We start from the raw sequence: 27421 nt of genomic DNA on the forward strand, positions 1-27421 counted from the left end.
GGGAGATAAGACAAATGTAACCACCCTTTGTGCAAGTTACTGCAAGCATAATATTTAAGCATGAGCTTCCCGGTAGCAAAAGTAAGAAAAGGAAGTGTGATGAAGAGAAAGTATCCTTCTTTTGAGAAAGAGAAGTTCTTTTCAGGTACTAAATTTTAAAATTGGTTTGTCACACACAACACTGAATGTAAGGGATGATACAATGAACCACATTTTTACAACCACCACAGATGCATCATATTTATGACCCTTGATTGGATTGTGCCCCTCCCCCTCACAGAGTAACTCTAATTTGCTTTGCAAAACCATAGTCATCTTGCCTGATAGATACATAGTCTCCAAAACTTAAGATAAGGACAACTTGGTAATATACTGCCAGAAGCTTACATATGTTCAGTCAACATTTATTAGAGGTCCATCCCCAGCCTGGTTGTAAATTCAGGCCATAGATTAGGTTTGGAACAGACTGAATTCCCACCAATTAAAGCTAATATGTTTATTTCATTACTAAAACTGCAGGATTTCTAATTGATTTGATATTTAAAATCTCATTCTTTAGGAGTTCTTTGGAACTTATCCTCATGTGATGCCGTAAAGATGACAATCATCCGCGATGCTCTCTCAACCCTGACAAACACTGTGATTGTTCCACATTCTGGATGGAATAACTCTTCTTTTGATGACGATCATAAAATTAAATTTCAGACTTCACTCGTTCTGCGTAATACGACAGGTTGCCTGAGGTAAATATTTGTTTCTTCTTTACGATTAAGTCTGTGATTAAATAATATGTGTCATAGCTAAGTTGATTTCAGGATGATTTAATATTTCATTTTTATTAATACCTCTCTAAGTTTCCAAGTTTTTTTTAAAATTTAGACCACTGGGCTTTGTTATCCTATGAGGAAAACATTGTGAGCACAGAGCAGTGGCTTGAGAGACATTATCTTATAAACGACTCTTCTATAGATCAGTCAAAAAAGCCCTTTCAGTCTGAAATTACTGTCAAAATTCCAGTGTTTTCCACTTGAGCAGCATTTTTCTGGTTGTCACATTCTGATTGCTAATGTGTCAGCAGCCTGGTGTTTGTTTAAATTCAAAATGTGGAAGTGCAAACTTCAAGTTATAAAGTAACTTAGTCACGGGGATGTAATGTGCAGCAAGGTGACTGTAGTCACTAATATTGTGCTGTAAAGTTGAAAGAGGCTAAGAAAGTAAATCTTAAAAGTTCTCATCACAAGAAAAAAACACTTGGTAACTTTGTACGGTGACAGCCGGTAACTAGACTTACTGTGGCGATCATTTCACAATGTCTACAAACGTCAAATTATTGTTCTGTACACCTGAAACTAATATAATGTCTGTTAATTAGACTTCAGTCTTTTTAAATGTAATGATTAAAACTTTTTTGCTTTTAAAAGGGTGCAAAAAGGTGTGGTTTAAGCAATCATTGGGTTTAGAGTTTTATAAATCAATGAAAATGAGCCCAAATACTCTTTTCAGTCATTATCTTTAGCATTTAAAATCCATAAAGCCTCCTTTAACTGTACACGGTGCTGCTCATTATTTGCCATTAACTCTCATCAGCTCAATTTCCACCCAGTTTCCCAGGCTTACTGGGAACTTGAAACAGAAACCTTGGGGCAGAGTGGCCTGGTGACAACAAGAGTGGGTGCTGGCTTCAGACAGACTGACTTCCTGTCCCATTCTGAGCCTCAGTTTCCTCATCTTTACAATAGGGGTAATAATAACATCTCAGAGTTGTGAAGACTCAGCTTGTATAAAATGCTTTGTGTAGCGTCTGACACACAGTGAGCGCTATTTACCGGTTAAGCTAAGATGTCTGAGCATCTCTACACCAGAGCTCGAGAGAGAGGGGCAGGGAGGGGCCTGGGCTTCTGCTCTGAAGCCTTCCGCTACTGTGATGGGTAACTGGGGCAGAGGAGGGGAGGGGGCGACAAGAGTCAGGCTCCTAGAAGGCAGGCCAGTTCCCCAACTCAGATTCCTGCATCACAGAACGGGTCACATGGCCTCTACTGCTGATCTGTGGGGCAGCAGCTCATCTCCCTGTACCTGGCTCAGGGGAGGCCGTGAGCCCTCAGCTAGCCTGCCAGGCTTCAGGGGAGGCCCAGGGACAGGACACACGCTCAGGCTCCCCCAGTGGTTCAGGGCTATTAACAGTTGGTGAATGCCTTCTGTGTAAATTCAGTGATGGACAAAACAGAGTAGGTCGCGGCTCGGATAGAACCAAGTTCTATTGATGAAGACAGGTAAATAAATAAACAAGAAAATAACAACAGATGCCATTTAAAAAATAGGGTGATGTAAGAGTTACTAGGTGTCACTTTGATGGTCAGGCAGTCTCTCATAGGAGGTGAAGTTTAAGCCTAGTCGGAAATACCACAGGAGCTGCTCCTGTGAGGGCAGGGGTGGGGGAGGGGAGGAGGACACACTCGAGACAAAGGGAACGGGGAGCGTACAGGCTCTGGGGCAGGAAGGGGCTTGAGGCTGCAGCTTAATGGGCAAAGTACAGCATGAAACCAGTTACCTCGGATTTTTTAGATCAGAGCAAGGAGTGCACCACGTGCCAAGTGTCATGGGGAACCATCAGAGGGTCTACTCACAAGAGTAGGGATGGTTTCTGGCTGTGATGGGGGCAACAGTGGGGGCAGGAAGGCAGATGATGAGGGTGACAAAGGCCAGGCACCGGAGAGAGGTCGGCAGAGCGGAGTACGTTGTGGAGGGAGAGGCTGACAAGGTTTGCTCACGGACTGAATATGAGGGGCGAGGAAAAGGGAGGAAGTAAGGACAGCTCCTAGATCTTCGGCTGGATCAGCTGGGAGCACGGAAGTGCTGTTGATGAGGTCCAGCAGAGGGGCGGAGGAAGGGTGGAGAGGGAAGCAGCTGAGGGTTTTGTCTGGTCCACTTTGAGATGTCTAATTAGCTGTCTATGTGGATAAATGTAATGTCCGGGTAAACAAGTCTGGAATTCTAGAGAGGGGTTGGGCTAAAGATAAAAACTGGGGAGTCATGGGTCCATAGGTTGTATTAAATCCAAGGAGCAGAAGGAGGCCACGCAGAAGAGCACAAAGATAAAGATAGGAAGCGACCAAAGTAGCCCTGGGCACTCCAGAGGGACCCACAGGCAGAAGAGGCTGAGAAGGGAAGACAGCAAGATGAGAGGAAAACCAGAGGGATACTGGATCCCTGTTAGAGGAACAGAAGAGCTTAGCTGCTGAGAGCTACTGAGAGGTAACCCTGGATAAGAACAGTAGAGGGACTTCAGATATGTGATGCTCTGTTGTCATTCAGTCATAAATAATTTATATTTTCTACTTTTATTTTCTCTTAAACCATTGTAGCAGGAAGCCTCTAAGATGGACGCAAAAACTCTCGCCTGCTAGTGTTATGCCCATGTTTATTCCCCTTTCACTGAGTGAAATCCTTCAAATAAATAGTAATTCTGAAGTTATAGATGCCACTTTTGAGATTATGTTACAAAGAGACTGGCCTATGTCTTGCTCACTCTTTCTCTTGTTGCCTCATTCTGAGCGAAAGCTGGCTGCCATGTTGTGAGCTTCCCCAAGTAGAAACCCCCATGGCAGGAACTGACGTCTGGCAAACAGTGAGAAGCTGAGGATTGCCATAGTCACGTGAATGGACTTGAAAGTGGATTCTCTGAGGACTGGGAACAACCACTGGTGTGAACTTGGAAGTAGATCCTTCCGAAGTTGAGCCTTCAGATAACTATAACCCCAGATAATAGCTTGATTATAGCCTTATGGGAGACTTCAACCCAGAGGCACCCAGCTAAGAAGCACCTGAATGCTGGACCCAGAGAAACCATAATACAACAAGTATTTAGTTTTTGAGCTGTTAAATATTGGGGTAATTTGTTATACAGCAATATATAACTAATAGAATCATGAATTAAAGAAAAGTATGTATTCTAATATCTCAAATAAGTGGGGCAGATGAATTTATATGATTTCTAATTTTATTTAATTTTAGTTAGCAAATATATTTTGTGTAATATTGACTGAAGATTCTTTTATGTTCTAGTAGCTGGTCAGTATTGATATAGGTTTGATAATATTTAATATGGAATTGAAGATAATAAGTGTTTTCTCTTTGTATGGGACAGATATGCAGCTTATTTTTTTGTTTATTCCCATGGTTGATATTCAGCTGATTCAGACTTTGTACTTCAAACTGATTGTTAGTCTAACATCTCTTCTACTTTGTTGACACCTTCATATGATGAATCAGTGCCTTTGTTACTTTGGCTATTAAATATTTTTTAGTAACAAATAAACAAAAAGAACAGTGGAGAGATCATGGGTGATAGTATCTCTGGCCTCAGAAAAACAAAGGTGAAAAGAAAAGTCATTCCCAATCCCCCTTACCTAGTCTAAGTTTTGCAAAATCTCAGAGTTAGCCTAGAACCCTTGTTAATGGCACATAAAATAGAGCCTTATAATTTGGTATCAATTCACGAAGTTGAATTGATAGCACAAATTTCCATATGGATGAAACCTAAAACAATTTTCAGGTTTTTTAATAATTAAAAAGATAAGAAAAATTGTGGCATGAGCAAGTATTCCTATTTAACTTGAAATGTTTATACAAGAAATATGTTTCCTCTGTTCATTCAAGAAGCATTTTTGACCACCTACTACATGCAAAACATTTTAATAGGTGCAGGGACTGCAAAGACCTTATGACCTAACAAGGGAGGTAAAGGATGTCTGAAAACAGCAACTGTGCATGGCTAGCAAACATCCTTTTACATGGTGGGCACTTCCTAATTGCTTCCTATGTAGCAGCTCATCTCTTCCTTACAGCAACCTTACGAGGTAGTTACTATTATTCCCCCTTTCTTACGTATGAGGAAACTGAAGATAAGCCCCAAAATAATTATTTTAGGAGGTTAGAAGGTGGCCTGTCAACAAGAGAGATACAAAGTTCAAGTGCCCCTGCTCCCTTCTATTTGTGTGGCTAATAGGGGGCTGGCTATTATTGTGAGCTCCCTCGAGATTAAAATGCAGGCTCCAAATGCCTCTTCAGACCAGATCTACGTGCTGCTGTGTCACCCGTTCTCAGATCATTAAGGTAATAAGGCTCCGCAGCTAACGAGCTCCCCCGTGCCTCTGCCTGTTTAGGAATCTCAGCTCCGCGGGGGAGGAAGCGCGGAAGCAGATGCGATCCTGTGAGGGGCTGGTGGACTCTCTGTTGTACGTGATCCATACGTGTGTGAACACATCCGACTACGACAGCAAGGTCAGTGCCCGCCTGGCCGTGAACGCGCGGTGGCAGAGGACAGCAGCTGCTGACCGCCGCTGTCCGCGTGCCATTGACTCTTTCTGGAATTCTTGACCCTCTCCTCCTTGTTAGACTACGCTCCAGATTAAAGGGAGACTGTCTCAAAGTAAGTAAATAAATAAATAAAGGGAGACTGTCTCTAAAAATTACAAGTTAACAGGGGCATGAGAACTTAATAGCCTTAGAACCATGAAAACTGAGTGACTCCCATGTGGCGAAGGATCTACCAGGGTCCAGACCTTCTCTGTGGTTTCTCCTGGGCTCATCGTCAAGGTGATTGCCCCGCTGCTCTTTCCTCCAGTCCCGTATCCCCTGCTGCTACAGTCAAATCCATCTGGATCTAAGTATCTACTGAATAAAAGTTTCTGGTCCAGACACTGGAATCCCCCCAACCTCTCTTCCCTTCTTGCCTCGGTACCAACTCTGGGTGCCCCTTTCTACATGCAGGTTGCAGTCTTTCACCCACTCCCTCTGTTACCAGCATGTCCCCCTTATCCTCCCCTCCTATTTCCTCCATCCCGGCCCTCTCACAAGGAATTCTGCTCATCATTTTTCAGCTGTGATGCCATCCAGGGTCTGCCCCAGCATCAGGGCCCGGGGAAGGTGGGGAGAAACAGGAAGGAGGGACTAAAAGTGTCAGGAGTCCCAAGGCAGGCCGGGCACTTGTTCCGGATGGGCTGGATGAAGAGGGGCCACAAACAGGCCTGGGGTCGTAAGCAGGGGTCTAAGAGGGAAAAGAAGACTGAATGGTAGGATTGGGGGGGAACTAGAGGAGAAATTCAAAGTGACGGCCAAGTTTTTATTTGAGCTTCAACTGAACCAAAAGACCTGCAGAAGATATTGAGAGGAATCAGCAAGTTAGAAGGGGAGCTCGCTAGGCAAAACTGCACTTGGTTTTAGACACACTTGGTTGAAGTGGGTTGGCCTCCCAATTAGAGGCGTGATACAGACTTTGAGGAACAAAAGACCATGTGCAGAAGGCAAAACGTCAGCAGAGAAAGAGATCAGATCGTGGAACTTTCCACAGAGGGACGTGGGGAGGTGGGAGATGGAAGGAGATGACAAAGGTGGCACTTGCGGGGAGGGGCTGTGCCCGGGGTGGAGGCTGGTCGCACCCGCTGTCACGATGAGGATTCCCAGTGGTGAGAAGGGGGGTGGCTCTGGTAACTTGGGCGCATCTCTGCCACTGCGGCAGCCCTGAAGCAGAACCCTGGGCATTTTTTTCTCCAGAGCCTTGCACAGTTCACTCAGCAGGCAATCAGATCGTCAGCTGCACTGCGTATGGCTCTGCACTCTGTCACTGGGTGTCCCGCCAACAGTCTGGAATCACCGTTCTGACCTTAGACTGTTGCAGTTCCCATAAAGTGAAAAGCAGTTCTTTCATGTTCTACATTTCTTTACTATCACTGGTGCTCAGTACAGAAACACTTTGCACTAATGTGCCACAGTGGTTTTAATCCTACACTGTGTTGGGTTTCAGACCGTGGAGAACTGCGTGTGCACACTGAGGAACCTGTCGTATCGGCTGGAGCTGGAGGTGCCCCAGGCCCGGCCGCTGGGGCTGAACGAATTGGATGACCTACTCGGAAAAGAGTCTCCCAGCAAAGACTTGGAGCCAAGCTGCTGGGGGAAGAAGAAGAAGAAGAAAAAGAGAACACCACAAGAGGATCAAGTTAGCATTTTACTTGACATGAAACTCTAAAGTTTCGTTTCCTCTGGGAGTGAGAAATCACATATTTGGCAAGAAAAAATTTTTTTCTCATGATGCAGTTTTTCTGCTTAGCTCTAGCTGAGTCTAGCAGAAAGGAACGTTTTCAGGTGTTGGATACTGTGTTCACATATTTGCTTCCACTAATGCGTGCTCTTTGTCTTTCAGTGGGATGGAGTTGGTCCTATCCCAGGACTGTCGAAGTCCCCCAAAGGGGTTGAGATGCTGTGGCATCCGTCAGTGGTAAAACCATATCTGACTCTTCTAGCAGAAAGTTCCAACCCAGCCACCTTGGAAGGCTCTGCTGGATCTCTCCAGAACCTCTCTGCTGGAAACTGGAAGGTAGGATGTCTTCTACTTGTGCACACTTCTTGCAGTCAGATCAGCAATGATCATGGAAAGGGACAAGGTTGTTTAGAGTTTGGTAAAAGGAGGGAGGAAAAAAGCAGGGAGACAGCAGTCGGCTCTGGGGATCCAAGGATGAATATGACGTATCCCTTCCCCATAAGAAGCTGAAGGCTGGCAAGAAAAACAGACAGATGGAGCCAGTACAGTGTAGACTGTGGGATATGTGTGCAGCAGGGTCTTGGAAGAGGACATCTAACCCAGCCTGGCAGGTGAGGGAAAGGCAAGGAAAGAGGGGAGCCAGAACGTAGGGAAGCGTTCCTGGAAGGGTGGTGCTGCCCAAATGGAACCTTTAAGAATGAGTAGAATTAAGCCAGCAGAGTCGAGGTCGGGGTGTACAGGCAACCAACCAGATAAAGGGACAACAGGGGAAAGGCGTCACAGTGAGGATGCCGTGGGTAGAGGCTACAGGCCGGTTGCCGGGACGTGGAGGGTGGGACGAGGAGTGCCCCGTGGAGCTGGGCCTCTTGACCACGCCTGACAGCCAAGCTTCAGGAGCTGGGACCCGACCTTCGGACCAGAGGGGCCACTGAAAGGGTTTAAGCAGACCAACGGCACAGGCTGTTGTGGACACTGTTGGATCTCGTCTGCAGCAGTGCAGAAGGCGAATTTGAAGTAGAGGACAGTCGAGGCTGGGATTCCGTAGGGGAGTCTGGTGAGAGATGCCAAGGGCCTGAATTAGAGCTGAGGCTGGGCCGCGCCATTCCTCTCTCAGACACTTATAGAACATACACATGGCAAAGTTTCCACCTCCACTAATACGTGTGTGACTTCTTTAGGAAAACTGAAGGTGATTTCTACTGTTACCACTATAAGCAAGTTCTCACAACTTTTTAAATGTCATCTAACAACTTCCCAGACAATCCTTGTTTGAAACATTTCAACCTCTAGAAATTTCCTAACAAGTATATTTTAGTAGAATTACTATAATGCTTGTTTTTGACTACTTCCTCCATCACCCCCTCCCCAAATGAAAATTGGCCATCATTTTTTCCGTGAGAGTGAAAAGCATTGCTAGGCCTAGGTAAGGTTTGTTTCATGCGGCCAGCTGCTCTAATGAATATATACAGATAATTAAGGCCTAGTGCTAAGACACCGTGGCTATTTTGTTATTGTTCTTGATATGTGTGTAACTGAGTCACTTTGCTGTACAGTAGAGGTTGGCACAGCACTGGAAATCAACTATAGGTCAATAAAAGTGAATAAATAAATAAATTTAAAAAAAATTAAAAGTGCTAATAGCTTAGCATGTAAGTGCTGGCTCTGGAGCCAGACCCCTTGGCTTTGAATCCTCCCCCACCCCCCTTACTATCTGGGGGCCTCAGATCTCTCTGTCCTCAGTTTCATCATCTGTAAAATGGAAATAATACCTACCTCATTTGGCGGTTTTAAGGATTAAATGAGATAATAAATGTGGAGGACCTAGGAGAGGGCCTAGCACATAAGTATCCAAAATATTTATGTTGGTGACTCAGTGTTCACCTCCAGCTTCTTATGACCTGAGAATCATTTGATGATGATAAGAAAAAAGACAATAATTAAAATAGATACAGTTTGAGTTGTAGAATTTTATTTTCTGGAATCTTTAGTGAATAAACGTCCAATGGCAAGGTCCTTTAAAATATAAACATTATATGGAAGTGATTTCAAAAGTGTCTAAAATAGTAAATCAAAATATTGGCCCTCATTAAGAAGACAAGATAATCATGGCCACAGATGTGATCAAGTCAGAAGCTCTCTGGGAGTGGTGATGGCTGTAGTGCTCTGGCAGGGAGGCGCCCAGGGCTGGGCTGAGCCAGTTGGTCTCCAGGCGAGACAGGTGTTGGTTCTGTCCTTTTGCAGGTTTCAGAGAGGGAAGTTGCCAAAGCTGCCCAAGTCCTTTACCTGATAGCAAGTCATGTATTCTATTTCTCTTACAGATATCATTTGATTTGGAAAACAGGAGTATGGATTTCATCCGAAGAAAGCTAATAGGATCTTTGAAATGCATCTTTTCCTTTTATTTGTGTTATTAGAATAATCTAGTCTGTTGGTATTAAGGAAACTGAGTAGTCAGTCACATATTTTCATGTTCAAAATAATACAAAGGGCTGGCAGATCGGTGTCCTCGTGTCTTGACCACAGCAGGAAAGTATTAGCTGTTTTATGAGCAACATTTTTCAATTATCCTAAATTTTGAAAGACAATTTGCATTGGTAAAAATGGCAGTGAAAACTCAAAACAAGATTAAAGACCCATTTTCAAATGTTACTTTTTTTGTTTGTTTCCTTGATGACTTAGTGTTCGTTCCCAATTCATGCGGTGCCCAAACTGACTCACCGTACAGACGTGCCTCTTAATCACAAAAGAAGTTCTTGACTGTGGATTAAAAAGAAATAGCAGCAGCAGCTAACTAATCTTGAATGGCAAAGCATTTTGTGCACAAATGTACTTACTTTTTCACCAGTGTGTATGAATTACAGTGCTCAGTGTTGCTGGAGAATTCCTTTTCTTCTGAGGCAAGGGATTGTTTTCCAAGCAATTTCCTTGAAAGGTTACTAAACTGTAAATATTGTTGCAGAGAATACAGGGGAGAAATGACTTGATGGAAACAGGTTCTCCTTTAATGTGCACTGACCAGTTTACCCTCTCTGCCATCCTATTTATAGCCTCTGGACCTGGCCTGGGGCCAACTGCAGAGAAGACGTGCCATCCGTCCTTAATCATGTTTATGTAGCTGAAGTAGAAAGTAATCACTGCCTTCTCTTTTCTACCCAAAAATATCTGCCAGATGGTGGCTTGAGGTTTTCAGGCTTTGGGATTTCTTTTTAAATCAGTCATCCTAGCTTATCTTTCTCCCAAACTGGTTTTCTCTTGACTGGCATCACAGATTTAATCTCCAGTTGGAAAGAAAACATTTAATCTTAGTTTATCTTTTGGAAACATCTTTTTTTTAGGCAACAGTAACATCTGAGAGTTGAACTCTGTTTTATATTACTTATTACCTTGTTTTATTTCCTAGTTTGCAGCGTACATCCGAGCAGCTGTCCGCAAAGAAAAAGGGCTCCCCATCCTTGTAGAACTTCTGAGAATGGACAATGATAGAGTTGTTTCTTCTGTAGCGACTGCCTTGAGGAATATGGCCCTAGATGTCCGCAACAAGGAGCTCATAGGTATGTTGTGGTGACCAGGTGAGCTATAAAGAGAGAAACAGCATTTATAAAACTCTTCTTTTGATTTATAAAAAGATGATATTTAAAATGATTAGCAATTCAGTCCTAGTTCCTGGTGTCTTGGCATATTTGGTACCCGTGTGTCTGTCCTTTCTGACCATTCCTTTTCAGCAAGAGCAGGCTCATTCATTAAACACTGGATCAGGAAGGTAAATTTTCAGAAGAGCTAGCAATTTCAGTCATACATTATAAAACTGCTTGGTAGATTTGGTGTATCTATTTCCCCAGAGAGTCATTTCTTTTTTTTTTTTTTTTTTTTTTTTTTGCGGTATGTGGGCCTCTCACTGCTGTGGCCTCTCCCATTGCGGAGCACAGGCTCCGGACGCACAGGCCCAGCGGCCATGGCTCACGGGCCTAGCCGCTCCGCGGCATGTGAGATCTTCCCAGACCGGGGCACGAACCCGTTTCCCCTGCATCGGCAGGCGGACGCTCAACCACTGTGCCACCAGGGAAGCCCGAGAGTCATTTCTTGAACAATCAAAAAGTTTCATTCTCCCTTTTCTGATTTTTGAGACATATCTGCTAATTCTCCAACACTACTGTGTTCTAAATTAAAAAAAAAAGAAATCACATGAATGTTTTATAGCTTTTCCCTCTCACGTCTGTGTAAGTGCTCGCCTTAAAACAGAGGCACTGTTCCAAGGCCTGACCCCAGGGCAGGGTCAGGATGAGGATAAGGCAAGTGAGGCACACAGGGTGCAAAATTTTAGGAGGCATTCACCCTTGGGTCCATCCAAATGTCGGGTTGGCGCTTGCATGAACTTGAGAATGAGTGCCTCTTCAAAGTTGTGCACCACGGCAGCTTAGCTTGCTTGCCTCCAGAGCATGGCCACATCCCAAGGAGAGTGTGGGGAAAAGAAAAGATCAGAGACCCTCCAGTGGACCTCAGGTTAAACCCTGGATGTGCTGCTCACTGGCTGTATAATGTGGAGTGTCCTTCATGGAGCCCATGTGGGCTCCATTCCTTCATCTGAATTGAAAACTCTCCCTTGGTTCCCATCTCTAAAAGGGAGCTGCCCATGCCTGTCCTCCTCACCATGGGCTTGCTGTGAAAATGCCCCTTGTAAACCCCCCAGCTCCACGCCAGTCCTACTGACGATGACAGGCCAGGGGAGAAGGAGGGAAAATTTGACAAGATCTTATGTGGATTAGTGAATATATATTGAACTCATATTAAAATACACCTGCCATGATAGAGCAAGACAAAGGTGGAGAGAGAAAAGGAACAAGGACAACAGTGTTCACCTCAGAGAGTGTCTATGAGGGGTCACCATGGCCCCTCACACAGTGCCTGGTAGACATGCTATTTTAAATTATTGCCTGGATTAACCTGCTCTTAAAACACTATTTCTTTGGGCCAAATTGTACCCCCCGGAGAGGAAAGGAGCCCCTTCCATGCCCTGTTCATAGTCCAGCTCATGTCTGATTCCAATAGATGTGTTATAGCTCCTAGATTCCACATTTCCTTGAGAGAAATCCTTTAGGTCCCTAAAAAGATATTTTTTAAGTTATTTCTGTTACATCTATATTATTTGAATTTCTTCTAAGAAGCCCATATGGTTTGGGAGTTCTTAATGCCAAAAAACAGTGTTGGCCACACACACCTTGTGGCCTGTCATTACACAAATGGGAGGAGAGAGATGGGAGAGCAGAGGGTGCACAGCCAGCTCCGTGAGTGCTAAGACCTTGGGGAAGAACGAATGTATATCAAGGGGCCTCGCCTTCTCTCGGTGCATCCCTGTGTTTTCTGTGAATGTCCTCACCCCCTTTTAAACTTTCACGCGTGTTTTCTCTCTCCACTGATGAGCATTATTTTACCCAGCTGGAGTACTCTTGCGCTGTTTCAGGAGTCACTTTTTCTTGTTTCCCCATGAAGATCCCTTCCTTCCTGTGTGGTCTGAGCCCCTCCCATATTCAGTATTTGACTCTGATTTACCCAGCACTTCTGTTCCTAAGAACCATGCCCTTCTCTGACCTCTTCACTCTCTCCTCACATCCATCACCAGCACTAGCCACGGACTTTCTCTCCAGAGCCGTTTTTCACGAGGAAACAAAGTTTTGTCAGTTCACAAAAGTTGCTGCATACTCAACTGAGTCTGACCAGGCCAGCTGTCTGGGCTGCAGGCTCTGAAGGGACCACTAGGGTCACTCACAGACCGAGTGACTGGCCTTCTCCCAAGCCTCCAGAGTGCAATTTAAAATCGTGCCGTAGCAAAGTGACGAATTACATGTCATGGACCTTTTGGTCATTCGTGAGTATTCAGAATCACCAGTGCTAACTTATCATCTGTTCTTAAAAACAACATTTATCTTCTGGCTTACAGTGTCATCACTGCTTTTCCACTCTTCCTAACAATGTTCTCTGTGAGTTATGCCCGAGTCTTCACTTTGATGTGCTGTAAATTATGCGGCATGTACTCAGGCCCTGTCTTCTCCTGCTTACATTGTAATATAAATAGGTCTTCAATAAAAAACCCATTTAGCATCCACTCAGTTATTAGCATAGGGAGAAAAGCTAAGAAAATATTTACTTGAGCTTTAGTTAATTTCTTTGGTCTGCAGTACAGTTATTCTAGTTTGTCAGTCAGTAATTGAAATGGAAAAAGCTTGAGATAATCTCTTTTTGGAGAAGAGTAAGGAGAATTGAGGATCTGTACGGAAATGCCTCAGTAGCGAAGGGACACCTCAGCCGTGTCCTGTCGGGAACTTTATTATTGCATTACTCCTGGGACGTAACATACCCATAATGTCCATACCAGAATTATACTTCTATCTTCTTTAAAAGAAACGAGCATGTTGTTACTGATGTCAGACCAACTGATATAAACCCTCAACTTGATAAAAATGTGGGATGAATTGGGAGATTGGGATTGACATATATATATACCAATATGTATAAAATAGATAACTAATAAGAATCTGCTGTATAAAAAATAAGATAAAATTCAAAAATTTTGGAAAAAAAAATGTGTAACTGTACCCAGTTCACATGTTGAGATCTAGAAAGACTTCATGAAAAGTATTGTTTGGCAGCCTTACTTGGTCCAGCTTAAAACTTATTCAAAGAAAAGTTTTTAAAAGCTTTAAGAGGAAGTTGTAATTCCTACATGGTGCATAGGAACTGAATGGAGAATAAAATTTATCATAATTCCTTTATTCTTGCTGTTAATGAAAATAGTGGAACTAAAGCAACTTGATTGTTATACCCAGTTTTATACACTGATTTACATTTTCTTTCAGCAATTTGCAGTAAGGTTTTATAAACGAGTCATTTCCTCGAGTGGCATGGCCATAGATGTTAACCTGCCCCATACAGTTAAAATGTTTGTCATTTCCTTCTTTACCGTGGATTTTTTCTTTCCTGTTATTGTCTCTTTTGAGGTTTTGTTTTCAAGAGACTGCACAGTCACAACCTTTCAATGACAACAATAACAAAAACCAGGTCCCTTCCAAAAGTGGAATGAGCTCTCTTTTGCCTCGGGCAGGTAAATACGCCATGCGAGACCTGGTCAACAGGCTCCCGGGCGGCGCCAGCCCCAGCGTGCTGTCGGATGAGACCGTGGCAGCCATCTGCTGTGCCCTGCATGAGGTCACCAGCAAGAACATGGAGAATGCCAAGGCCCTGGCTGACTCGGGGGGCATAGAAAAGCTGGTGAACATAACCAAGGGCAGAGGAGACAGGCAAGTCTGCTGCAAGGAGACGCCAGCGCCAGGCCCTCGTTCCTGTGACAAGGGCCTTGGTTGAGGATACATTGCTTATTGGGAAGGATTTATTTGTGCACTTCTCACGTGCCAATAAGCTAAGCGGTTTCCAACAGTCAAAAACCTGTTTTTGGCTCGGAGAGGTATCTGTGGTCATGTGGCCCCTTTTCTGCTCTTTATTTTCTTGGAGCATCCCTCACCCCTACCGTCGTTCCTGTCCCTAAAGCTACATTTGGCTGTTCTGCCTCCTGGAAGAATCAGACGTTTCAAGAGGAGGAACACCTGGGCCGTCTCCCTTGGACCTGTGGCTCTGCTCCAGGCTCCAGGGCCTGTTCTGCAAGAACATCTTCTTAAATCCTCAGTTCTGGGATTATTTCCTCCCAGAAGGTCCTAAAATCACCACATGCAGCGGAGCCAGAGCCTGCTGTGTGGCCTCAGGATGTGCCCTGGGCTTGGATCATACCTCGCTGTGGGTGACACCCAAGTGCTGAAGCAGCAGAAGCAGGGATTAGAGGATTGGTGGCAAAAATTGAAGGTTTCTTGTCACGGAGCTATAGCGGTGACTGTGAATTTGCCTTAGTATCAGATCAGAGAATCCTTCGAGGAAGCGGGAAGTGTAGGGCTGCTTGTCCCTTTCTCGACACAACAGGACAGTAGCCTCCGGATCAGTAGTAAAATGGCCCGCCCGTCTCCCCACTCTCCTCCTGCACACGGCAGTGGCTTCCCCGGAGTTATTTACGACCTCTTCTGGCATCTGACAGCCCCCAGAGCGGGCACCTTGTCTTTTCATTCACTGCTGCATCCTCGGTATCTAGAACAAAGACTGGCCCATACTAGTAAACATTTATTAATTGGCTGAGTGTCAGTACTAGAACTCACACTATGTATACTTTTTTTTTTGTTTGTTTGCGGTACGCAGGCCTCTCACTGTTGTGGCCTCTCCCGTTGCGGAGCACAGGCTCCGGACGCGCAGGCTCAGCGGCCACGGCTCACGGGCCCAGCCGCTTCACAGCATGTGGGATCTTCCCGGACCAGGGCACGAACCCGTGTCCCCTGCATCGGCAGGCGGACTCTCAACCACTGCGCCACCAGGGAAGCCCCTATGTATACTTTTGAAGAATAATGTAGCAAATCATATTCTCACCCCGCAGAAACCACAGCTACCAACATTATTCATATTTCCTTTCAGTCCTTTTCTCTTAGGTATCTTTTTTTATCTCATTAGTAATAAGTGCACACACACTCATTTTTATTTCAAAGGAAACGAAACATTACAGATAAAGCGAAGGCCCTGTTCCACTAACTCCCCCTCCAGCTCCCTTCCCCTCTCCTGTAAGAGTAACCGAAATCACATTTAGTGCTCCTAAAATTTTGTGAGATAGCCTTTATTCGTGAAAGGCATTAAGAACAGGCTGGAGAAATGCTGAACCAGTGCCAAAATCTTTGTATACTGAAAAAAAAAGTCTAATTTTTTTTTTTTTTCAAAACGAGATTCAGAAAACCTGGATCAAATCAAGCTGTCTTCTGAACATATACTTACTTTCCTTTTGATTCACTCCCCAAGCTTCTGTCTCTTGCCCACCTGCCACGTGCTACAGCAGTGAGCAGTTCACACCTGCCCGCAGGTAGCTTACATTCCGTGGGTGGAACAGACAAGGTACCAGTGGAATGAGCAGCGCCTGCGGATGGTGCTGAGTGAAGGGCAAATAATGAAATCGGGGACAGTGACAGTGCATGCCAGGGTGAGGAGGGGTGTCGCAGCTTCAGACACACTGGTCGGGAAGGCCTCATGGAGAGGGGAGGTAATAACTGACCTTATTTTCCAAATCAAACACTAGAGCACATAGACACATCCGTTTACAAAGAGGCACAAATGACAAGAAGGCAGTAAACATGTTTTATATGAAGGCCTAATAATGGGGGCGGGTAGCTTAAGTTAACTTGGGAGGGTCCTCAGACACTTGAGATGTGTGGTCATGGTCAGAAGTCGTGGGCTCATCCCGACCACAGAGCCAAGTGCCTGTGAGCCTCTCTTTGGTCCTTGCCACCTCTGGCCAGCCCTGAACTTGACTGACTCCCAGGTACACCTGATTCCTTGGTGGTGGTTTCTAGCAGCAGCCTCCTTGCCCCCTGGTCCTTGGAGTGATGGCCTCTTGGCCATTGCTTTGCTGCCAGAGTCTCTTCAAGTGGAGCCGCCCACGTTCATTAACAACCCCGCTGTCTCCCTAGATCATCTCTGAAAGTGGTGAAGGCAGCAGCCCAGGTCTTGAATACACTATGGCAATATCGGGACCTCCGGAGCATTTATAAAAAGGTAACTTACAAGAATAGCTCTGGCCTAATTAGCATTCATCAGAGCACACGGTCGTAATCATTTATTGTAATGAAATGTCATTATCCACTTTGAGAGGTTTCTTTTTCTCTTTTAACTCCACAGGATGGGTGGAATCAGAACCATTTCATTACACCTGTGTCAACATTAGAGCGAGACCGATTCAAATCACATCCTTCGTTGTCTACCACCAACCAACAGATGTCACCTGTCATTCAGTCAGGTCAGTGGGTAAACTCCCCTTCTTGGTGAGAGCATTTGTGTGACAGAACATTGTTTCCCATCCGGAGATCGAATGTACGCTGATTAAGCCTGTCACCTCCACACTGAGGAAAGGAGATTTTGCTCTTCAGGCTGAAAGCCTTCTTTGGGAATTACATGCTATTGTATACAGCAGACCCACTCTCCTCCTTCCGCTTTAAAAGTTTATGTAAGTTTACACCAACTACGGCGCATAAAAGTATCCCGGGGTCCTCAATAGCATCTGTTCCCCCTAAGATTCTGCTTCACTAGGTTTGCAAAGGGGCCTGGGAACCTGCATTTAATACGCTGGCCCGGTGACGTGGATACAGGGGAGTGGAGGAACACACTTTGAGAACCACTAGGTTGTGCCTGAAAATGGCTGCCCTTGCCTGCCTGCAGGCCATAAATCTGAAATCTCTTCAAAGTGATTTTTTCGTTTTCTTGGTGAAAACTCTTAGAAAGAATCCCTTAGACGCGAGTTTTAGACCCACAGCCTGGGAGAGCCATGATCTCCACCTGTGCCTTACTCCTCACCAGTTAAAGCTTCATCCCCTGGCTGCCTTCCAGACCCCCAGCATCCATGGCTAATGGGAACAGGCCCTGCAGGTGGCTTTACAGGAATTCCCTTTGATTTGTAAGTTGGGAATCTTGACAACCACACTACCTACATATTGGTGGTGTTTAATTTGGTAGGAAGAATGTATTGAGGCTCAGACTGGGTTTGGGGGCGGTTTTTTTTTGGTTTTTTTGGGGGGGTTTCCATGTAAGAACAGAATATTTCTACCAAGTCGATTCAGTCCTGTAAATTTAATTCTTAACTAAATGAAACAGGAAAAGTAATAAATATCTTTTTTTATTTGGCTTTAAATCTCCCATTCTGACATATAAGTATTACCTGTTGTATTCAACTGTGCTCTGCTGGCAGTCTTATTTCTCATGTGGACAAATGTGACCAAAAAGACTAATATATGACTGGTGGTTCTTGTCACATAATTGGATGTCTCCGCTTGTACCAGGAATTTTTAAAAATTATCTCTGCCTACTGCATATGGTGTATATGTCTTAGTTTTTAAATTATGAGTTGTTTTCCTCAAAGAGACGTCTGCTTAGTTTTTGACACATCTTGCTGGGTTCCCAGGTGTAGCCTGAGGCTGTCTTGCTTTATAAAAATGCTCAGGATTCTTTAGAGACTCAGGAAGAGGGGTGCCCGGGGAAGCAAGAGAGTTTGCTGTTTAACAAAAGGCATGTGTACAGGCAAAAGAATAATTTCAGACAAATCAGGACATAGTCACTAAGCAATGAACTTGTTTTGAGGACCTCTTAAATATACACACTGGACAGTGCTGACGGGCCCCGTCCAAGTTCCTAGGTCCCTCTCTGGATTCCGTTTGAAGGTAGGATCTAATTCACCCTTGTTTCTCCATTTATTCTGAGGACTGATCATCCATCCCTCAGCACTAGCATGGTATCTGCTTATGGGCACATCTCATATCTTGCTGATGTAATTATGGGAAGCAGGTGGCGAAGGCCTCTGTCCTCCTACCTTGTAGAAAGTAGGCAGGATGAGAAGCACATAGACACTGCCCATGCATGCTCCCTGTGTGTCAGTGAAGTGACTTTCTAGGGAAAATATTTTGATGTCAGTCTTCCTCTGAAAGCATCAATGCACACAAAACCACTGGTAGCAGGGCCTGGGGCCTGCTGCTTTGAAGTGGATCCAATGAATAAGTGACCACTCTTAATTACAAGATACTTCAGTGCAAACGAGATGGTTTTTTTAATGAGAAAAAGAAGATGTTTTCCTTCTGTGCAAAAATGTCCCAGCAGGACACCCATGGGTAGACATGTTATTATGAAATATTTGGCTCCAGCTGTGATAAAAAAGCTGGGCCTTTGTGAGGCCGGGCTTCTCAGCACCACGAGCTTGATGAGCAGGGCTTACGGAGTTTATAAATTTCCCTGACAGCTGATCACCATAAAAAGAATTATAAATTTTATGGGCTGGGCACTCTTATTCAAACACATTTAGAGATGCAGAGATTTCTGAAATCATCAGAAATCAAAACATGCCATAAAACATCTACTTACTGAAGAGCTATACATAACGGATAATAGATGGGTGTGTTACAAGTAAGTGAACTGAGATCATAAAGCAGCAAATGTAACTCTTGCATGACTGGGAAGTTACCATCACTCAGTTTCAAAGGCCCAAGTAGGTGGTTGAGACCCACCGTGTCAGTGGGGAAGCCACATGATCCCTGCACCACGTGCTGTGGCTCTCTAGCAAGCTTGGGGGTTGACAGTGCTGGTCCTCACCGTGGCCGGCCTGCAGGTCACCCTCCAGAGACCCAGGGCTGGCTGCCCTACAACTCACAGCACCTCTAAGAGCTGACTTTAGTGCCAGCCACGTGCACTTCTAATTACTGACCTTTGTTTTTCCAGAGGGGACTTTCTAGAGACACTGACAGCCTGATTTCTCTTTCTTTTCTCTCTCTCCCTCCTCCTCTCGCCTCTCCCTTCAGTCGGCAGCACCTCTTCCTCACCAGCACTGTTAGGAATCAGAGACCCTCGCTCTGAATACGATAGGACCCAGCCACCTATGCAGTATTACAGTAGCCAAGGGGATGCCACACATAGAGGCCTGTACCCTGGTAAGACGCCAGTCGGGTGTGTGATAGAGTATCTCGAAAAGCCGCGTGTCCCCAGGCACTTGGCCGGTGGCCCGGGAGGTAACCTCTGCCTGCAATGAGATGGTCCCCCAGCAGCAAACCATGGTCCAGTTTCTCCATCTCCTGCGTCAGGGCCTTTTCCACTTGTTTTACATAAAAACAAGTGATGGTAGCGGTCTGGTGACCGCAAATAAACTGAGCACTGTATCCAAACGAGAAAACAGTTCCGACTCGCCTGCAGCGCAGGCCCTCTGCCCTGCCCCCTCTCCACTCCCCTGTGTGTTCCAGAACCCTGAGCTCTGTGACACTTGGCAGGCCCACATCTCCGGGACTGACTCATAAATTCAAACCTGCGGATGGAGATTAATTCCATTTACATTTTTGTGGGAAAGAGTTTGAATGAATAACAAAATATATAACGGGATTCTCCTCAGAGTGATTATTTTTTAAGAATAACAAAAATGATGTTACCCAGTATTAATATTTTTATGTCCTATTCAGAAAGCCCTGCATATAATTTACTTACAGAAGGCCAACCTGAAGGGTTACCAAGGTTTCCTATTGTCTCCATTCTCAACTATGTTGCAAATTAGAACTACTCTAGAGGTTTCAAATAAGGCAGTGTGAGCTACCAAAAAAGGGGGGGGGAAGCCCTCCTTTCTCAACAACAACAAAAAAAACTGTTTCTTAAAAAGAAAGAAAGAAAAACTGGTGGCAATTTAACAACTGCTGGGGGAGCAGTCTCAGTTGTGCTGTTGTCTTTAAAATTGTGATTTCACAGGACTGTTTACTAATCAACTATTGTTACTATGGCAATTAATAGCTCAGAAAATTGCAGATGCTACATTTCAAACACCGAGCTCTTTGCAGAGGAAATGCACATACCAACTGAAGTGCATTGTTGCTTCAGGTTTGCGGCAGCCTGCTTTATTTTAAAGATCGCCTCCTTAGCATGCACGCCATTCTGTATCTTCTTTGCTTGCTTCAATAAACTAATTTGCCTCAAATATGTTTCATTTTCCTCATTAAAAAAAATAAAAATCTTTGCTAGCCTTACCAATACTAGAAGGGTAACCAATGACATCATTGGGAGTCTACTATGGACTCATGAAGACAGCTATCTGATTACCAGGGTCTTTTTGTTTTGAAACATACTTACATATGGTGGACACAAGAATGTGCCCCCAGGTGGCCGGCCTGTTAGAACACACCTGTGCCTGCTCCTTCCAGGACCTGGGATTTTGAATCAACGCTGTTCTGAGGGCATGGAGTTTGTTCCACTGTGTTTCCCTACCCCCTCATCTGACCCAGTGCTCTAGCTCAGAGCCCTGGAAAAGCCATGTTCCTTGGCTCAGGGAGCAAGTCTGCTCTTCAGAGCCAGCCAGGGAAATCTTCACAGGTGGGAAGAGCTCCCCACGGTGACCAGAGGTTGAGAAGGAACCCTTTTTGGATGAGCTCTGCATTGGCATTGCTTTTTGGTGAAACACACAGCCTCTCTTTGCCGTATTCATTAGCCCCTAAGAACCCTGGGTAAGCAGCAAGCAGGCTTGATCCAGGGCACCCAGGCTGCTGACTGGTCCGGGGCTGTGCTGGCACCGGGGAAGGCAGGGCCTGTCGGGGACGCCACCAGCCCTAGAGCAGGGAGTCCACACGACCTAATGGACCAGAGTAATGAGCACTAGTTTTAATTTCGTAAAATATTTTCTTACAGGCTCCAGCAAACCTTCACCAATTTACATCAGTTCCTATTCCTCACCAGCAAGAGAACAAAATAGACGGCTACAGGTGAATTTGCAATATCATTTTTACAGAAGGCCGATTAGCAGGGATCAACACAGTAAGGGGTCCGCGCCGGTTGACTTACCTGAGCTGGGCCCACCCGGCAGGGGCCGAGGAGCTTTCCCGGGGGATCTCTGCTCCTCGGAAGCTCATCCGTGGTTTAAGCAAATCACTTCCACAATAGCCTTATGTCCTTGCATATCCGAATTGGTGCCACCATGCCACTGATGGGAACCAGCTGAGAAGTCTTTAACTCCTATTCTTTGCCCAACAATTTCTTTTTCCCACTCTTTTTTTTTTTTTCCTGTTAATCTCTAAAACCTCTTCCATCCTGTGGGTGGGGAAAGGTTGGTAAGCACACTTCATTCTCTCTTCTCATTGTTCTTTTTTGTACATACACCTCTTTCTCCATCGTCGTGACTCCCTCCCATCCAAGCCTCCGTGGTTTAAAAACAAACACCTGAGTCCACAGCCAGATCTCTATTAGGCTCAGACGTCAGAGTGGACCCAGCCCTGCAGGGGTGAATTCCACTCTCCATCACAATGGGGACTAGTGATTGTAACGTTCAATCTCTGCATTCATGAGGGGCCTGAAGTTCATTTTGGTCCTTCCTGATGCCATGTCCACCTGGGCCATCTGATCTCTCCTCTTACCTTCCATTAACACATGAGCAACTGGGGGTTTCCCAAACAAGCCTGTATCCTGCTCTGCAGAAAAGGATGCTCTTAGACCTCCCTTCACATCATCTTTTCTCTGTAGATGGAAGAAGAAGAACCTCTCAAGTTACTCATAATCTTCTTTAGCCAGGAGAAATAGCCTCAGAATTGTAACTCTAATTAAAAAGCAGGTTTAGCTCTGAAATCCTTATAATATTAGAATGCATTTAGTTCCAGAACATGGTGTTGATACCTATGTGATAAATATGTTACATCTTACTAAGAGGGGGATTTGGGCATGATCAGGGGGAAAGACAGACATTAGAACCATTACAGTTTTTCTCCAAACATATTTGATGAAATTAATGTGGGGTCAGAGATAAGACAACACGAAAGAAAATGAGGGCAGGGGTGGATGATGCCCACCTGTGTTTCACCTTGCTTCCTTACAGATGGAGTTATTATTAGCCCCAGCTTGGGGAAGTCTTTTCCTTTAGAATTGTATATGCTCACGTATCTCTTCTAATTTTGCTACTCTCCTGCCCAGAGACTGCCTTATTCCTTTAGAACCACAGCAGGGTTTCCAAAGTGTGACTGTTCACCAAACTACATATTTCCTTTTTTTTTTTTATAAACATCTTTACATATTTCTTTTAAAACTGAGGGATGGACTCAATCTTCATCTCTGAGGTAAACGTTTTAAAAGATGGTTGTGCAATTACACAACAATCCAAAGCCCCCAAATCCAACCTTTAACTAAGTACATGATGTGCTAACGGTTTCCCTGTGTCAAAGCAAAAATCACGTCTATCCTTTCATTGGGCACGCCCAGGTCACAGGCTTCTCCACAGCAGAGCACTGAACTCGGCCTCTAGTAAGGAGGGAGGTATCTTGGGTTCTCCCAAGGCGCTGACTTCTAGAGGCCATAGGAAAGGACTTGAGCAAACTGCCGGCCTGCCTGTAAACATAGTGTAAAATCCTTACGGTCCACTAGTGAACATACAGTATGCACCAGAAACAACTTTCAACCATAAATTCACAAACACTGAATATTGCTTTAAAAATATGAAGCAGGAAGCCCACGTTAATTTTCCCTAAACATGTACTTCCAAAAATTGCCTTGATTTATTTGCTTTTTCATTTTGTCAACAGCATCAACAGCTGTATTATAGTCAAGATGACTCCAACAGAAAGAACTTTGATGCATACAGATTGTATTTGCAGTCTCCTCATAGCTATGAAGATCCTTATTTTGATGACCGAGTTCACTTTCCAGCTTCTACTGATTATTCAACACAGTATGGACTGAAATCGACCACAAATTATGTAGACTTTTATTCCACTAAACGACCTTCTTACAGAGCAGAACAGTACCCAGGGTCCCCAGACTCGTGGGTGTAGCATCATGATGCTCGGGAGAGGAACTCTTTCTTTCTAACCTTGTTTGGATTGAGATGAGAAGTCCGTCTTGCTGATTTGCTGATGAAATGTGAAAGTGACACGGAAGGAATGAGTGAAAAGAATTTTTTTTTCTTTTTTGAGGAATTATCAGGGAAGTGAGGCAACCTTTGGGAGGGAGGACTTTCTAAGCTCTACTTAGGCATTAGATCTAATTACTTGTAGATTCTATAGTCTGGTGAAGGTGTGGGCGATGTGATGAGAGGTTTGAGAAATGGGTGAAAAGAGATGGGGGATGTGTAGGTCAAATCAAATTAAAGATGATTTTTTTAATGTGAATAAGTTATGTTCTGATAGTTTGTACAGAAAAAAAATAATAATAAAATGGATGCCCTTCATGTTTTATTGCTATTACTAAATGTCAAGATTGTATGCTATTGTGTCTTGTAAATTTCTTTTGTTGGTGTAAATATGGAAATGCCACATTGGTTAAGTGCCATCATTTGTAACGCAGTGTGTCATTTGAAAAGAAATTTGAAGAAACTGACAGCTTAAAAAACAAACGGGAAACCCAAGGAAGTGTTAGCAGTTAAAAACAAACTACAACATCCTTTGTTTTCAAAATGAATAGTGTACCTTTGAAGCACAAAGTCCAGTCTGGTATAGCAGCGCCATGCCCATTCCCTTGCCTCTTTCATAGGACACTTCACTGCCATTTTCTATGCACATGAAAGAAAAATAAATGTGGAAATTTCATCCTTGGAAATTTGTTCCCTGTTCTTTTTATTTTTTTTCTGTGTATGACACGGAAAAGCAGATTAATAAATGCACATCTCATTGCATGTAGGAAACAGCTTAAATATGTCGAACTATTTTGGGCTTTTCCTAGTTCTGTACAGTTAATACACTTTGTGAGATGGACTATACCAAAGAATGAAGCTGTGAACTTTCCTCCTCTTTACCTATCTTAGTGTTTTTATTTCTTGGGTTCTGATTTGAATCTAATGCCCATTACCATTTTATCATGTTTTTTTTCCAGACTGCTGTATATTTAACACCACTTTTCAACGAAGAGAAATTACATCTGGCAGCCTGACCCTAACTAAATTGACAGACTCCTTTTGGCATCATTTTAAGAACTCCATAACTACATAAGAACAGTGGTCGGGCATTTATTGGTTGGCACCAATGTAATAAACCAAAACAAATTCTAAATTATTTTGCTGAGTGATTCCATGAGACAGAATAATTCCTGGCTTAGAGACAGGGTGGGGAGGCCCCAACCTGCATGGCAGCCAGGGGTCTTAATACCAAACTGCATCACTTCTGAGCTTTTCTCCATCCTTGGAGACAACAAGGGCATCAGCCCCAGGAGGCCCAAAGTCTGAAGCCTTCCCAAGTCTGGGGTTTCCACCCTGCATCTTACATGGGAAACAACCCATATGGCAAGTCAATCCCAGCGGTGTTGACTCAGCTCAGTATATCCTGCATATGTGACACAAACGCTAGACGAAAACGTGTGCTTATATTTGTGAGTACACAGAAAGAGTCCCAAGGGAAAAGTGCTTTCCCTTGCTGAGTGGACTGCGGCCCAAGATTAGGCTCCAAAGTGAAATGGAAGTACAAGTATAAGCAGGAAGATTCCTGAAGTCTGCCAATGGGGAGCCTTCCTGACATGCAGGCTTTCTGAAATGACACTTGAGCCAGTTCCCACAATCAGACTGCCCAGCTGCCTCCGCCTCACGTGCCCTGGAAACAGCCCTCTTTAGACGGCAGAGGCTGCCAGATTTCCCCCAAGGAACTGGCATCAGGACTTTGGAGATGTCTGGTATCCATTTGAGTTTTGAATCACTGACTTCCCTGAACCTGATTTTTGTGCATCTGGGTTAAAGGCCCTCCCTCAGGGAGTCAGGAATACAAGGGAATCTGCAGCTGGCCTGAGCTAATTGACAGTGACTGTTGCTTTTAGTGACCTCATTAGCCTTTGGGGTAACTCAGTGGACCCAGGTTCCCCATCTGACAGAGCATTTCAAAAACTGACCCAAATTTAGATTGCAAAGAACTCACTTGGGCCTCCAGCCAGACCTTGTAATGGGGCCAGAAAGAAGCCTGTGGGTGAGGACTGGGCAGAAAATCAGATGCCCTCTCAGGCTCCTCCCTTATAACCAGAGAAAAGAACCTGCAGACGGAGCCTGAAAGACACAAAACTGCATGATGGATCGAAGAGCTGAGCCCACTCCCCCTCCAAGGCATAGGAATGAAACTCTACTAAAACAAAGTTGACTTTCTGTTGCTGCCCGGAAATGTCACCCAGTAGAATGCAGAATTCAGCTCTCGTGAAGAGGGCTGCGCTTCCACTCAGCCAGGATCGGCATACTTCCACCCAATCCTGAAGAGTCAAGGCTGAACTGAGCCAATATTGGTCAACTAGACCAGGTTCCACCCTGACCGCACATCAGAACCACCTGGGCAGCTTGCATAAATAGGAGGGTCCCACCCTGACCAACGGAAACCCCAGGAGGTGGGGTCCAGGCATCAGTGTTCTTGAGAAGCTCTCTGGCTGATGGCAATGCGCAGTCAAGGTGAGAGGCCACTTGGCCTGCATGTCATTCCTTCCCCTCACCACCTCCCTGCCCTGTGACCTGAAAGTTTAGTGGTTGGAGTTTGGGGTGTGAAGTTTGCCTGGAAGAGAGTGATAAAGATTTGGAGTATTAAAATTGAGGTCTTAAATTTAGAATGTCAGAAGTGAGGTTTTTCTTCTTGGCCAGAGTATATATCTTTTGCCCATGCATACTTTTTAAAAAGTTATGAAAGCCCAAGGGTGTTTCATGGGTGTCAGAAGTGATCACTTCAGACTTCCCTGATGGTGCAGTGGTTAAGAATCCACCTGCCCATGCAGGGGACATGGGTTCAATCCCTGGTCTGGGAAGATCCCACATGCCGTGGAGCAGCTAAGCCCGCAAACCACAACTACTGAGCCCTCACACCACAACTCCTGAAGCCTGCGTGCCTAGAGCCCATGCTCCGCAACAAGAGAAGCCACCGCAATGAGAAGCCCACGCACCGCAACGAAGAGCAGCCCCCGCTCTCCACAACTAGAGAAACCCCGTGCGCAACAACAAAGACCCAACTCAGCCAAAAATAAATAAGTAAGTATTTAAAAAAAAAAAAGAAAGAAATGACCTCACATAACACTTCCAGTCATCAATCCCTGGCCAATGTTTGGTTGTCCAACATGATTGCTGATTCTTGCAGTGAAATACCACTAGTTCACTTTATCTAGCACTAACGATGTGCTACTAGTATCACAGACATCATTTAACCCTCACAGCAAATGTATGAAACCTGTACTAATAGCCCATTTTATGGATCCTGAAGCAAGCTTGGAGAGTAACTTGCTAAAGGTGACATAATGAGTGGCAAAGGCAAGGTTAGTTAGCACCACAGTCTACCTTAACTACAATGCCAGTGTTTTTAAAATTCAGCAATTTGAGTTTTCAACCGAACTATTTTCCTGAAAATTTTTCATCAGTCTTAAATCTGCCGAAGGGAACTTTATCACACAGGGTAAAGGAAAAACTGTCATCACTTGCCATAAATAAAAGGCAACCATAAAACGTTTGAGGGGCTGAATTTATCTAAAAAAAAAAAAAAAAAGGCAACCATAAAAATGAACATTTAACTATTAAACGTACAAATATCTATGTACCACCAAAATTCATTGTCTACCACCACTGGTGTTACATGAACCTCATTTTTGGAAATGTGGGTCCTGATCATTCTGATATATATGATGATTTAGGTTGGGCTAAGAACACCCCTTAAAAGAACCTTGTCTATGAACACAGGCCTGTTAAAATCTGCCACTGGGCAACCCTCTCATTTTGGAGCCTCAGTAATACCTTTGGAGGAACATGTATCTAAATCCACTGGATGGTGGTTTTATTTCCATGATCAAACCAGATTATAAGGAAAAAATATTTGCAAATTTGGC

The 27421-nt window shown here is 44.4% G+C and overlaps 1 protein-coding gene across 1 annotated transcript in view; it reads left to right on the plus strand.

The window, feature by feature from the left end:
• PKP4 (plakophilin 4) overlaps positions 1–24170 on the plus strand; it is a 178319-nt gene extending 154149 nt beyond the window's left edge. Inside the window, exons 12-22 of the mRNA XM_079710826.1 lie at positions 560–743; positions 5163–5280; positions 6803–6994; positions 7199–7372; positions 10437–10587; positions 14133–14328; positions 16579–16663; positions 16787–16904; positions 19447–19575; positions 21305–21378; positions 23182–24170. Of these exons, the coding sequence (XP_079566952.1) occupies positions 560–743; positions 5163–5280; positions 6803–6994; positions 7199–7372; positions 10437–10587; positions 14133–14328; positions 16579–16663; positions 16787–16904; positions 19447–19575; positions 21305–21378; positions 23182–23430 (1670 nt within the window). The 3' untranslated portion in view covers positions 23431–24170. The remainder of the gene's footprint in view (positions 1–559; positions 744–5162; positions 5281–6802; positions 6995–7198; positions 7373–10436; positions 10588–14132; positions 14329–16578; positions 16664–16786; positions 16905–19446; positions 19576–21304; positions 21379–23181) is intronic.
• Positions 24171–27421: the final 3251 nt, after the last annotated feature.

Source organism: Hyperoodon ampullatus (genome assembly GCF_949752795.1).
Source record: "Hyperoodon ampullatus genome assembly, chromosome: 8".
Lineage (NCBI taxonomy): Eukaryota > Metazoa > Chordata > Mammalia > Artiodactyla > Ziphiidae > Hyperoodon > Hyperoodon ampullatus.